General features: G+C 48.3%; 2 protein-coding genes across 2 annotated transcripts in view; one reads left to right on the top strand and one right to left on the bottom strand.

Annotated features, from left to right (window-relative positions):
- LOC127051015 (NACHT, LRR and PYD domains-containing protein 12-like) overlaps positions 1 to 9,593 on the top strand; it is a 105,308-nt gene extending 95,715 nt beyond the window's left edge. Inside the window, exon 13 of the mRNA XM_050952802.1 lies at positions 7,384 to 9,593. Within this exon, the coding sequence (XP_050808759.1) occupies positions 7,384 to 7,558 (175 nt within the window). The 3' untranslated portion in view covers positions 7,559 to 9,593. The remainder of the gene's footprint in view (positions 1 to 7,383) is intronic.
- A 618-nt stretch (positions 9,594 to 10,211) lies between these two features.
- The window catches only part of INCENP (inner centromere protein), a 30,115-nt gene continuing 27,732 nt past the window's right edge, over positions 10,212 to 12,594 (bottom strand). Inside the window, exons 16-17 of the mRNA XM_050952831.1 lie at positions 11,408 to 11,567; positions 10,212 to 10,551 (exon numbers count right to left, since the gene is read on the bottom strand). Of these exons, the coding sequence (XP_050808788.1) occupies positions 10,337 to 10,551; positions 11,408 to 11,567 (375 nt within the window). The 3' untranslated portion in view covers positions 10,212 to 10,336. The remainder of the gene's footprint in view (positions 10,552 to 11,407; positions 11,568 to 12,594) is intronic.

The raw sequence follows: 12,594 nt of genomic DNA, 5'->3' as shown, positions 1-12,594 counted from the left end.
GGTCAAGTCCCCCCTTACCCTCTCCTTTGCTTGTCTCTGGCAGCTCTGCTCCAGAGCTCCTTGGGTTTAACTCTGTTCTTTCTCAGGGGCCCGGGAGACCCTGGGATGTCTCCTGGTGTGCTGAGATTCCATTGAGTCAACCTGTTCTACCATCCTGAGCCCCTATCCTGATCTTGTTGTGGCTCACAAACGTCTTCCAGCCAAGCACACAGGCAGGGCCACACCCAGCTGCACAGAGAGATATCTGCTCTGAGAAAGCTCAGCTTAAGGAACTTGCTACAGCACCCAGATGTCCATCTCCCTTGGGATACACACCCAAAGTTATATGAAATTTGCCTCTTCCCTCAACGTGGAGGAGAATAAACAACTTCTCCCCCTTCACCCTGCCCCATTATAAATCACATAAACTGGGTTATATTATAAACCAGAAATAAGTTTATTAACTATAACAATTATGTTTTAAATAGTTAAGGAGGTGGCAAACAGAACAAAGCAGATTACTAGGAAAATAAAACAGAGCACACAGACTAAGCCCAATATACTTAAGAAGCAGGTTACAAAATGTAAATTCTTACCCTAAATGTTATTTTAAGCAGGTTGCAAAGTTTCAGTGGTTCAGAGCTCCAGTTATATTCCTTTCCAGACTGGACCTCTGTCTCAGTCTGGACTCTCCCCTTGCCTTTCCTTCAGGAGGCTTTCATAGTCTTTCTTCTTGGGCAGGCAGCCATGGAGGAGAGGAGACAAGTTTGCCTTCCTCCCCACCCTTAAATAGGATTTACATAAGGCGAGAATCCTTTGTCTCCCAAACTTGACCCCCCACTTCATCCCCCCTTCCCCTCTGGCCAGTGGGTGCTTGAACCCCCTCCGCCCCAGGTCCTGCTCCCACTCCACCCCTTCCCCCAAGACCCCACGTCTCCCTGCCACACCCGCTTTCCCTAGTCCCTGCCCCTGCACCATCCCTTCCCCACCCCCATTCCACCCCCTTCCCCAAGTCTCCACCCCCACTCCACCTCTTCCCCTGAGTGCATTGCCTCCTGCTCTTCCCCCTCCCTTTCGGAGCTTCCTCAGCTCAGCAAAACAGCTGTTTCCCGGCAGGCAGGAAGCTCTGGAAGGGAGGGGAAGGAGCAGGGATGTGGCATGCTGGGGGGAGGAGGTGGGGAAGAGGTGAGGTGCGGGGGTGTGGGGGGAAGCTTGGCTGCCAGTAGGTGTGGAGCACCTGCTAATTTTTCTTGTGGGTTCTCCAGCACCCATGCAGTTGGCGCCTATGCCCCTTCCCTTCCAGTGGAAAGATAGCAGTCGTCCCAGGTAATATTCAGTATCTGTAGTATCCTGGAGTCCAGAAGTCTGTAGCAGCATGGAGCAGCCTCAGGAAGGCCAAGCCTTTTCACAGTTCATTATCAGTGCTGATGGCCCATCAGTGCTGTCTGGCTTTTCCATTGTTGTACTTGAAGTGTTAGCAGGGGTGTCAACTAAAGTAACATAGCTGAAATACAGATACATGGTCAATATTCCCAATTCCAGATACAGAAATGATATGGACATACAAATAGAATAATCATATTCAGTAATTCATAATCTATCCAGTGATAGCTCACAAGAGTTATCTTTCATGAAGCATATCTTGGTTATGCCATATTCCTACCATAACTATATTTTCATAAAGAATATGAAGTATAGTGTCACACTGTTCCTGGGGTTTGTTCTCATTATCTCAAGTGGGCATTCGGCTACTTTGTAAATATTGACCTCTGCTGCTGTGATTTTATAATTCCAGTGGTGGGGAAAATAAAATCATTTCTTTGTTTTAAAAAAAACACAACCAAGAGAGACTAATCCTGGCCTTGCGCTGTGAAGGTATTTACGTGGGTGAGAGGACTTGCTAGAACATCCCAGACCATGTCATGAAGGAAAGAAAGAAGCATTCTCTGCCCTTCTCTATCACTCTCACTCCTATGGATGTGAGGATAAGGAGCCATAGGTAGGGTTGCCAACTCTGACTGAAGCTATTCCAGAAGATTTTTTCCCCCAACATGACATAAAAGACGGTTACTCACCTTTGTAACTGTTGTTCTTCAAGATGTGTTACTCATATCCATTCCAATTAGATGTATGCGCGCCGCGTGCACGATCGTCAGAAGATTTTTACCCTAGCAACACTCGATGGGTCTGCTGGGTCGCCCCCTGGAGTGGCGCCATTATGGCACCGGATATATACCCTTGCCGACGCAACGGCCCTTCAGTTCCTTCTTGCCAGCTACTTCGACAGAGGGGAAGGAGGGCAGGTTTGGAATGGATATGAGCAACACATCTCAAAGAACAATAGTTACAAAGGTGAGTAACCGTCTTTTATTCTTCGAGTGCTTGCTCATATCGATTCCAGTTAGGTGACTCCCAAGCCTTACCTAGGCAGTGGGGTCGGAGTGAGATGTTACAGAATGTAAAACTGCTGAGCCAAATGCCGCATCGTCTCTGGCCTCTTGTACCAATGCGTAATGTGATGCAAAGGTGTGAAATGATGACCAGGTCGCAGCCCGACATATCTCCTGTATGAGTACATGGGCCAGGAAGGCAGCAGATGAAGCTTGAGCCCTAGTAGAATGGGCGGTGAGGTGGCTCATTGGAACGTGAACCAAGTTAAAGCAGGGGCGGATACAGGATGTCACCCATGATGAAATTCGCTGCGAGGAGACCAGCAGGCCCTTCATACGATCCGCCACCGCTACAAAAAGCTGAGGCAACTTTCGAAAGTGTTTTGTTCTTTCGATATAAAAGGCTAGGGCCCTGCGGACGTCCAGGGAGTTCAGCTGTTGATCCCGACGGGACGAGTGCGATTTCGGGAAGAAGACCGGGAGGAAGATGTCTTGATTGACATGAAAAGCAAATACCACCTTAGGGAGTAAGGCGGGGTGTGGTCGCAGCTGTACCTTGTCCTTATGAAACACCGTACATGGGGGGTCCGCTGTGAGGGCCTGGAGCTCAAATACTCGCCTTGCCGATGTAATAGCGACGAGGAAGGCTGTCTTCCAGGAGAGGTACAGCAGCGAGCAGGTGGCCAGTGGTTCGAAAGGAGCACCCATTAGCTCGGCTAGAACCAGATTGCGGTCCCACTCTTGTAGGGGCATCTGCAGATAGGATGTCCACTACAGGGTCCTCTATTTCAGGGACCTCCTCCATCTGCAGGTTCATGTTCTGCGCTACTCATCGCAGGAGGTCCTGATGGGTCCTTATGTCAATTGGGGGAAGGCCGGAGGAAGATGTCCCTGCCACAGCCTCATCTGGCGAGGAAGATGAGAGGCCAGGGACAAGAGGGTCCTGTGGGGGCTCCTGATCTTGAGGAGCTGCGTCAGGCTCAAGTGGGACGTGGGTGTCTGTAGGCGGTACCGGAGCCACATCCGTACCCATGGGGGGGCGGCTTATGGTTGCCTCTGGTGCCCGGTGTTCAGACGGAATGGACCGCGGTGCTGCTGATGGAGCACCTTGGGCTTGGTGGTACGCCCATGGTGTCCAAAAAGACCACTGATGGGATCCTTGCTTGTGGCCTTGGCTCTCTGGAAATATATGGCTGAGGACATCAGAGTCACAATCCTGTGGATAGGACACACTACCAGCCTGTGACGACACCGAGGTGTGCCTCAACGGCCACGGTAGTGCTGACAGACTCTGCGAGGAAGCCATGTCTCTGGCCACGTCCAGACTAGGAATTAAAATCGATTTTAGATACGCAACTTCAGCTACGTGAATAACGTAGCTGAAGTCGAATTTCTAAAATCGAGGTACTCACCAGTCTGGACGGCGCGGCATCGATGTCCGCGGCTCTCCGTGTCGATTCCGGAACTCCGTTCGGATTGATGGAGTTCCGGAATCGATGTAAGCGCGCTCGGGGATCGATACACCGCGTCCAGACTAGACGCGATATATCGATCCCCGAGCAATCGATTTTAACCCGCCGATGCCGCGGGTTAGTCTGGACGAGGGCTCTGGTTGGTCTGTCACGGGACGGCACTGGGGAGCAGTACCGGGAGCTGTAACGGTACTGTGAGCGAGACCGGGACCTACGATCGTGGCGGTGCCGGGAGGTCGACTGGGATCTCGAGTCTCTTCACCTAGAGCGGCTGCGAGATGCCTGGTGCCATGAACAGTACCGGGAGCCAGACCGGTACCGAGAATGTCTGGCAGGTGAACTGGCGGCCGAGCGGTGCTGCGAGTGTGACCGGTACCGCGATGGAGAGTGGTGCCAGGACTGCGAGCAGCGTTGGGAGCGGGATCGGCGGCATGATCGAGAACTTCGGTGAGAATGAGATCGTGAAAGTCTCTGTGCGGGACTGACAGAGGGCAGCCTCATCAAGGCAGGTTTGCTAATGGATTGGATGACCTGCACCGACGGTGCCGGGGGTTGAAGCAGCGTGGTCTCTGTCATGGCTGTCAGGCTCCCTTGCCGTGGAGAAGGTCTTCAGCATAGATGGGAGTGCAAGCTCGACCACAGTGCGAGCCAGGGAGTGTTCAGGCTCCGGACTCAACGGACCTTGCGGGACCGGAATTGACGGGGCTGCAGTCGACGGTGCCGTGGCAGATGACGGTGCTGGGCTATCTGTCTTTGACGGGCCCTCCTTCCTCTGTGTGGATGTCGAGGCAGCTGGAATGCTGGGTTGCTTCCTGGGCCGCAGGGACAGGGAGCGGTGCCGAGCCGGCAACGGTGCCAGTGATGGTCGGTGCCATGGCTCCTTCATGGTGCCAGGGCGGTCAGGAGCCGAAGAGGCACTCCTTACAGAAACAGGATGTGGAGTGCTCAGTACCGAGGATGCAGGGCTAAGTGCCGCCTCCATGAGGAGCTGTTTCAGGCGAAAGTCCCACTCCTTCTTCGTCCTCGGCTTGAATGCCTTACAGATATGGCACTTTATCAGCAAGGTGGGATTCCCCAAGGCACTTAAGGCAGGTGTCGTGGGAATCCCCTGTTGGCATTGGCTTTTGACACGCCGAGCACGGTTTGAATCCCGGTGACTTGGGCATGAGCCCCAGCACTGGGGTGGAGGGAAGGGGCTAATCCCTGATCCCCCCTCAAATATATACACTAACTTTATATGTACACAACAACTAACACTAACTATAACTGTGAAACTCGAACTATAAACCGAACTAAGAGTAATAACTACGAGAATGCTAGGGAAGTGGAGATCAGGAAAGCCACGCTCCACAGTTCCAACGACCATCACGGGCGGTAAGAAGGAACTGAAAGGCCGTTGGGTCGGCAGGTGTATATATCCGGTGCCATAACGGCGCCACTCCAGGGGGCGACCCAGCCGCCCCACCAAGTGTTGCTAGGGTAAAAATCTTCTGACGATTGTGCACGCGGCGCGCGCACACCTAATTGGAATCAATATGAGCAAGCATTCGAATAAGAATGTCATTTTCTTAAACTATCCTATTAAAATCTCCTGGTTTGCTTTCAGTTGCCTTCGGGAGCCCGATGCTGATTCCAGGAGTCTCCAGGCCAATCCCAGAAGGTTGGTGACCCTAGCCATAGGAGGTGCATTAGAACATTCGAGACCATTCCCTTATAGTATATGGGAGGCGGAGTGCAGGTGTGGTCTTGGGGACTCAGTGTCTATCTGGAGCCTATTTAGATTTAATCCATTGCAGCTCAAAACAATTCCAAACACCGGTGTGCTGTGTTAAACCTTGTTAGGGGTTGAATTAAAACCTTGTTCGAGCTGATGTGTAAATACACTCTTTACTTAAGATAGTTCTAAGACATGCTTACAGGGCCCATATTCCTATAACAAAGCCGGACAGTCTCCCCAGAAACTAGCACCATGTGGACAGGGGCGTTCCACTGCATCTTGTGACCTGGTAGGGTGGGAAAGAACAAACAGAACTGGGGACAGACAATAACAGAGAGCAGGGCAAAAGCCGAGCAGTAGCTTGTGAGCACAGCGTGACCCTGGCAAAAGTGTGAGAGCTTTTGGATCTGTTGGCTAATGAGGTTTGGGGCTGTAAGCTAATAAGCTACTTCTTTTGTTCTTGGTTCCTCTCCCATTGGGGGTAGCAGGACTTTGTACATTCCTTGTAAGCTTGTTTATTTACATCAAAGAAAATAGCAGAGTCCATCAATTCCAATGTGAACATCCTCAGGGCCCTGAACCTTGACTGGCTGCTTGGGTTGAAAAGGGGCAACAATATCATCCCTTCCACCTTTAGTGTCCAAAACCAGATGGGGAAGCATCACCGTGTGGACATTTACCTATGTGATTTTTGTGAAGGTTTTGCCTGTAATGTGTTTGATATTCTCAATGACAGAGTTTACTTTGTTTGAACTCCAAGTCCATTATCTTTGCCTGTAGTTAATGTGTCTTGGCCATTCACAAGTGGTCACTGTTTCTCTCTCTTGTCCATTTAACATAGGGCAGGTCTCATTTTCCTTTACCAGAGGGTTGCAGTATGATTTAGGTAACAAAAAGGATTATTTCAAATCCTAAGGCTATTCTAAATCTCTGACTGCTGCAGATTGTCTACTGCAAACACACAACTGCTAGTGTGGGGATCTCTCCTCTGTTCTTAGAACCAGCTAGACTCAGAGAGCTGGATCTGGAGAGAAACAAACTGGGATACTCAGGGGCAAATGACTTTGTGAAGGAGTGAAACGTGCAAACTGCATTAAATGCTTGCTGACCTTTTACAATGGTTGTATTTCAAGATGTATTGCATATGTCCATTACACTGCAACCTCAACTCTGCCGCAGTAGGGAGGCTAGCCTTCCAATACTCCATCCTCGGCTCCCCATCGAGAGACTCAGACCAGCTTCCCCACTCTCACCTATCCCTATTCCTTCTGTGCAGTTCTGGAAAGTCACACTTACTAATGTTTGGGAAATAGGTGCCTGGAAGGCTGCCATCCTCACTAGGGCTGAGCTAAAGCTTTGTGTGTGTGTTTTCTGTGGCTCTGTCTGGAACATACGTCCTGTCAAATGACTTAGCTTTTCATTTCCTTGCTTTTCTGCTTGTTATGTTGTGTATAGTGCAACCTGAACCCATACCGGCCAATGCAGTGGTTGTGGATTCATGTCCCAGTGTTTGTAGCTTCAAAAAGGTTCTTCAGCCTAGATGTGGTTACTTTCACAAAAACTGAGATCTTTGTGAAGCCCCGCAGCTGGCAGCAGAGCTCATCTTTCAGGGCAGGGCACTTTCACAAAGATACTGTTCTTCATGAGACCATACACTGCTTTGTCAAAGGCCTTCCTCCATGATACAACATAAATGCTGCCCTTATAGAAAAACTTGAAGAAAAGACTAGAGGATTTTTGTGCACAAGATAACTATTTTTAAGATGTATTAACCTCCATAAAGGGGAAGAGACATTAGTCAATAACGTTCTTCTCTCTTCTCTAGGTTGAGGAGCTGCTATTTCAAAGACGCTTGTATGAGAGCCCTATCACTTGCTCTTAGTATAAACCACTCCCTGAATGAGCTGGATCTACAGTTTAACCTCCTGGCCTTTCCTTTCGTTACTTATCTTTATAAGGAGCTGAAATGTCGCAGAAGCAATCTAAAGATAATAATGTAAAAATCATATGTTCTAATCCATTTGCGGATTGTGGGATGGCTATTCATTTAAGCAAATGCCATTAACATTTGGTGTCATGACAAACAGGCAGAGTGAATAAAATCATTGACTCTATTTAAATCCATGTTTAGGAAATATATGTTTATAGTTTCAGAGGTGTAGCCATGTTAGTCTGTTTCAGCAGAAACATTGAGGAGTCCTGTGGCACCTTAAAGACTAACAAATATATTTGGGCCTAAGCTTTCATGGGCTGGAACCCACTTTGTCAGTTTTAGTTGGTGTTTGGTCCTGCTTTGAGCAGGGCATTGGACCAGATGACCTCCCGAGGTCTCTTCCAACCCTAATCTTCTATGATTCTAAGTGGGTTCCAGCCCACAAAAGCTTATTCCCAAACAAACTTGTTAGTCGTTAAGATGCCACAGGACTCCTTGTTGTTTACATTTATAGTGAAATTTTAAATGATGCCAGCTTATATTAAGGGCTAAACTGATTACCTAATTAAAACAGTATGATGTACTGCTTGAATGTTGTTTTGTTAGTGTTTTTCAATTCGCAGCCTGGGGGCCAGATCTAGCCCATGAGGGCCTTCTGGACATTAGCTGTTGAACCTGCTCCCCTTGGGGGGCCCTGCTGCCTGGCTACAGGTCTGCTGGGGACTCTGCCCTTGGCAGCTGCAGCATCCCCATGCTGCCTCTCCTGAGCAACCCCCTTCCCTCCCTCCATCTAGCACAGAGGATGCTCTGCAGCTGGGGAGTGAAAGGGACCAGTTGGTATGGGAGCACAGGAACAAACTGGAGCCAGGTAGTTGGGCTGCTCAGTGCCCTTATAATAGAGCCCCTAGTAGGGAGGAAACCAGCTGATGTCTAGCATGCCCTCAGAGGCAGCTCCAGCCTGTGTGCTCCCCTGCCAGGCAGCCCTTTCCCTTTTGGCTGCAGAGCATCCTGTAAGCCTGCAGGGTGGCATGCTCAGAGGCAGGTTAGCATAGAGGTGCTGCAACCGGGGGGCACAGGAAGTCAGAGCTGAATAGCTGAGCCATCCTTACAGCAGTCTCCAACTGGGAGCAGGAGCAAGCCCAGGCAGGGATGAGCTCTTGGGAGTTGCCCCTGCTCCTCTGGGTCTCCCCCCACTCAAGCAGTATGGAGGCTTCTGTTGCTGCTGCTACTCCTTCTCCCCCCTCTGGGGACCAAAAATCCCAATTACCCAACTGAACAGGGGAAGCACACTGCTCATTTGGATAACCAGGATTTTCAGTTCATTGAAAACTGGATAAATGGCCTGTATAAAATGTGCCCAATTGGATTAGCAGTCTGTGTGCCACTCAGAAACCAACCCACCATCTTTGACACATGCCATAGGTTGCCAATCCCTGCCAGTTAAGTGAAGAATTAGTGTACCTGCACAAGAGAGAAAACACCTGAACAGCCCTCTGGTCCACCATTTGAACATTGCCTTATCCAGACCCCCCAAATTTGTAACTGAATACCACAGCAGTACATGGTTGCAGACAAAGTTTTAAAGTCAAACCACTGAACTTCTCTAGCTAAGCATGTGGAAACAGTTTGAGGTGCTAAACCTTTTGTCAGCATTAGCTTCTTCTGCAAGTGCAGAGAACTAAACAAAGTATTAATCAATTTTAAAATGCATAATGTTTTGATAAATTTGTCTATATTTTATCCAGCCTATTTAAGGAAGTTTTGTTTAATGAATAGTTTTACAATTCCAAGTGCCATCTAAATGCAGTGCAAAATAAATCATGCTTTAAAAATTAACTAGTAAATAAATGCATAATTCATCACTTCAACATAAAATTAATCTGAATGTATGGATATAGTGTATCTTCCTAGTCTGTAAACATGTACTACCTAATTATACTACTCAATGTGCATTAGCCTCTCTTTGGTAATGACTAAGGCATACCAGTGCAAATTCAATCCACCTTACATGCAGGGTGGTTTGTCAAACTTGCTTTTCCTGGGTGGCAATGGTTTTGGTAAGGAGCTGTGCTTCCATTAAGAAAAGTGTCAACTCTTTTGGTTATTAAACTGCTGAATGTAAATTAAGTTTGTACACTACAACATCTTTTTTCCTGAAACACTGAAGAGGATCCTGGGATGGGGGAGTCACAGGTTAAAAACATCTGTTCTAGCCTATGATGAGGCGTGGAATTAGTTTTAGATAGATACATTTATCTACTAGACAAAGCTGTGTTCATTTTCAGTTCCTGTCTTGTGGACCTTGTGTGCGGTCATCAGTTCATTCCGCTAAGAACTCTTTCAGGCTCTATTGCAAAATCTTGCATTTGGTTTTTTAAAAGTGACTGTTTTATTAAAATTACAGTAGTCCTTTGTGTTGAAGTATTTCCATAGTAGAGGATCTGCTGGAAAGTGTGGAAGAAAATTAGCCTAATGCATATACCTGTATCTTTGCAAAATTCTGAAAGGAGAGAGCTAAATCGGTGTTTCCTACAGTTTAGTTAAGGATACACCTTGATCTCTCCAATGACTGAACATACAGTGAAAAGGTGTGCAAAAGAAGCTAGTAGTGTGCACCAGAGGGAATATCCCCTGTAGGTTTGGGTCTCTCCCCCACGTCCCCACTAGAGAAAATTCAACAAAAATCCCATGTGCGAAAAACATGAAAAGCCCCAGTAACATCTGACCTTTATTCATCTACAAACATTAAGAGATTTACAGAGATTGAATATTATAAAATCCTTTTTCTTCCATAGACAAAAAGACTAAACCCCCACTACTCCATAGGAGATACATTCCTCCATCCTCAGTATTTTTTCAGGCTGTAGGGCAGGCCTAGCACAGCTTTGGCACCTGGAAAAGGTGGGGAATTCCAGACAGCAGAGCTGGTGCGCTTAAAGTATCGCGGCTTGTTCTTGTAGAAAATGTTCTCCAGCTTAGGGCTTATGATGGCCCCAAAGAGTGTGGTGACATCAGGAGGGTTATAGTACTGGTGGATGACAGCTTGACTAAGCTGAGTCCCTGGAGAAGTAAGAGTGAACAGTTTATTAGACTGATTGAACTGGCCTTTGATTCCTTCACTGAAACTTAGGTGCATTCAGACTGCTCTGGAAGCTGTACATCCCCATCCCCCTATCGCCTCCAAGACTGCAGATCCCTGGGGAGGAGCACCTTTGCCTTGGCCCACTAGGAAATCAGAACCCTGGCATGGACTTCGGTAGCACAGAGGGTGAACGTGCTAAGCATTAAATTGTGCTTAACGAAAGGATCTGCAGTAAATCGGGGAAGGTGGAGAGGAGACTTTGCCTATCTCTCAGGAGAACCCTACACCTTCTCTCAGAGAGAAAATTAGGGTTTCTATCTATTTAGTCCTGTTCCAGGTATCCCAAAAGGGGGTTAATAAGGTAACTGAGTGAGATAACAAGTGTAAGAACAGCAGCCAGCATGGAGCTCAGCTGCAGAGCACAGCCTTAGAAAGCAGCACTCAGAGGGAATGGTGGCCTGGACATTGGTATTACCCCTACAAAGGAGCACAGGGTCTTTAACAACAGTCACCGGCAAGCAGGTTTAGGCCCAAAATGTAGGTTTCAAAAACGTACATGAAAATTCATCCTTTCGCTATGTGCTAAGGCTGCTAGTTCAAAGGAAGTGATTTGTTATCTTGATGCTGTCCCATGCGCCTCCAGAGAGCCTCAGTACATCTCGGTATAACATTCCATCGGCACAGCTCCAGGCTGGCATCTTTAACAGCACAACATCTCATCTCCCTATGCCACGGGCAGAGAAAGCTACCACCAAGTCTCATTAAACAGTCCAAGGGACCCAGCAGGGGTTTCTGAATGGTCAGGGATAGATTTCACAGTGAGCTGGCACATACCATTGGCCCAGGCAGGGATGGGCTTGCGGGGCTGGCTCTCATCGTCTGTAGAGTCGTCGCTGTTCAGATCCATCCCGTAATTATTTGGATTGATGGTGGGGGGCTTAGGCCCTTTTGGGCCCTGCGGGGTCATTTGATAGGAATTACAGACAGGGGAATTCTAGAAACAGAAAGTAGATAAGCAGCCCTAAGCGATCATAACAGCACCACACTGAAGGGTTCTAGTGACACACTGAGCCCCAGGAACCCCTAACTTTGCATCTTGGGTGGTAGACCAGGCTATCTGTAAGGCTCTGTCACTTCTGCATTGGCCAAGGCAGCTGGCCCAGGAGCTGCCCTGGGGCAGTCTTGGGCCACTCCACCCCCCCAGCAACAGGAGTTTGGGTGTGGAGGGGCTCAGAGCTGGGGATTGGAGTGTGCTAACCTGGTGGGGGGGCTCCCTAGAGGGCAATAGAAACTCCTCTCCCTCAGCTCCTAGCTCCACATGCTGCCTCTGGCCCACAGGCACTGCCCCCATAGCTCCCATTGGCCTCAGTTCCCAGCCAATGGGAGCTGCAGAGTCAGGGCTTGAGACGGAGGCAGCACACAGAGCTAGGAGCTGGAGGTTACTGCTTCCCAGGAGCCAGGTAGGAAACCTGCCCCAGCCACAGCAACTCCCCAGCCCCTGCGGTGCCCCCCAGGCTACGCCCTCAGGGATTCTCCCCCAAGCTGCCCCCCTCTCAGTTTTAGTCAGAGGTATATAGTAAAAGTCATGGACGATGAATTTTTGTTTACTACCCGTGACCTGTCCATGACTTTTACTAAAAATACCCGTGACTAAAACGTAGCCTTAGTTATTTGTATTAAAATGATAGGATCCTAAAGTGAGTGTTTTGGTACAAACAAGGTTTCATGTTCCCTTCTCTAACTTAGGTGAGCGTCATATTGGCAAGATAAAGCTAGAGTGTCTAATAGATGGCTGCAGCAATTCTACACAGTAAATAAAGTTTAAATCACAGATGACTGCTCTCCTCTCAAAGCTGGTGGTGATTTTAGGGTGCAGACTATCTAAACTGAATATTCATTCTTCTTCTCCCGTAAGACTAAAGTTGAAGTCTTGTTTGATTATGTTTAAAACTACACATACTTAATCACAACCACATATGCAACGTTTATAGTAGGGGATTTATATAATCGTGTAAAGACAG

This window comes from Gopherus flavomarginatus, chromosome 5 (genome assembly GCF_025201925.1).
Source record: "Gopherus flavomarginatus isolate rGopFla2 chromosome 5, rGopFla2.mat.asm, whole genome shotgun sequence".
NCBI lineage: Eukaryota > Metazoa > Chordata > Testudines > Testudinidae > Gopherus > Gopherus flavomarginatus.
The sequence above is the reverse complement of the archived record's forward strand: the minus strand, read 5'-3'. Positions and strand labels throughout refer to the sequence as shown.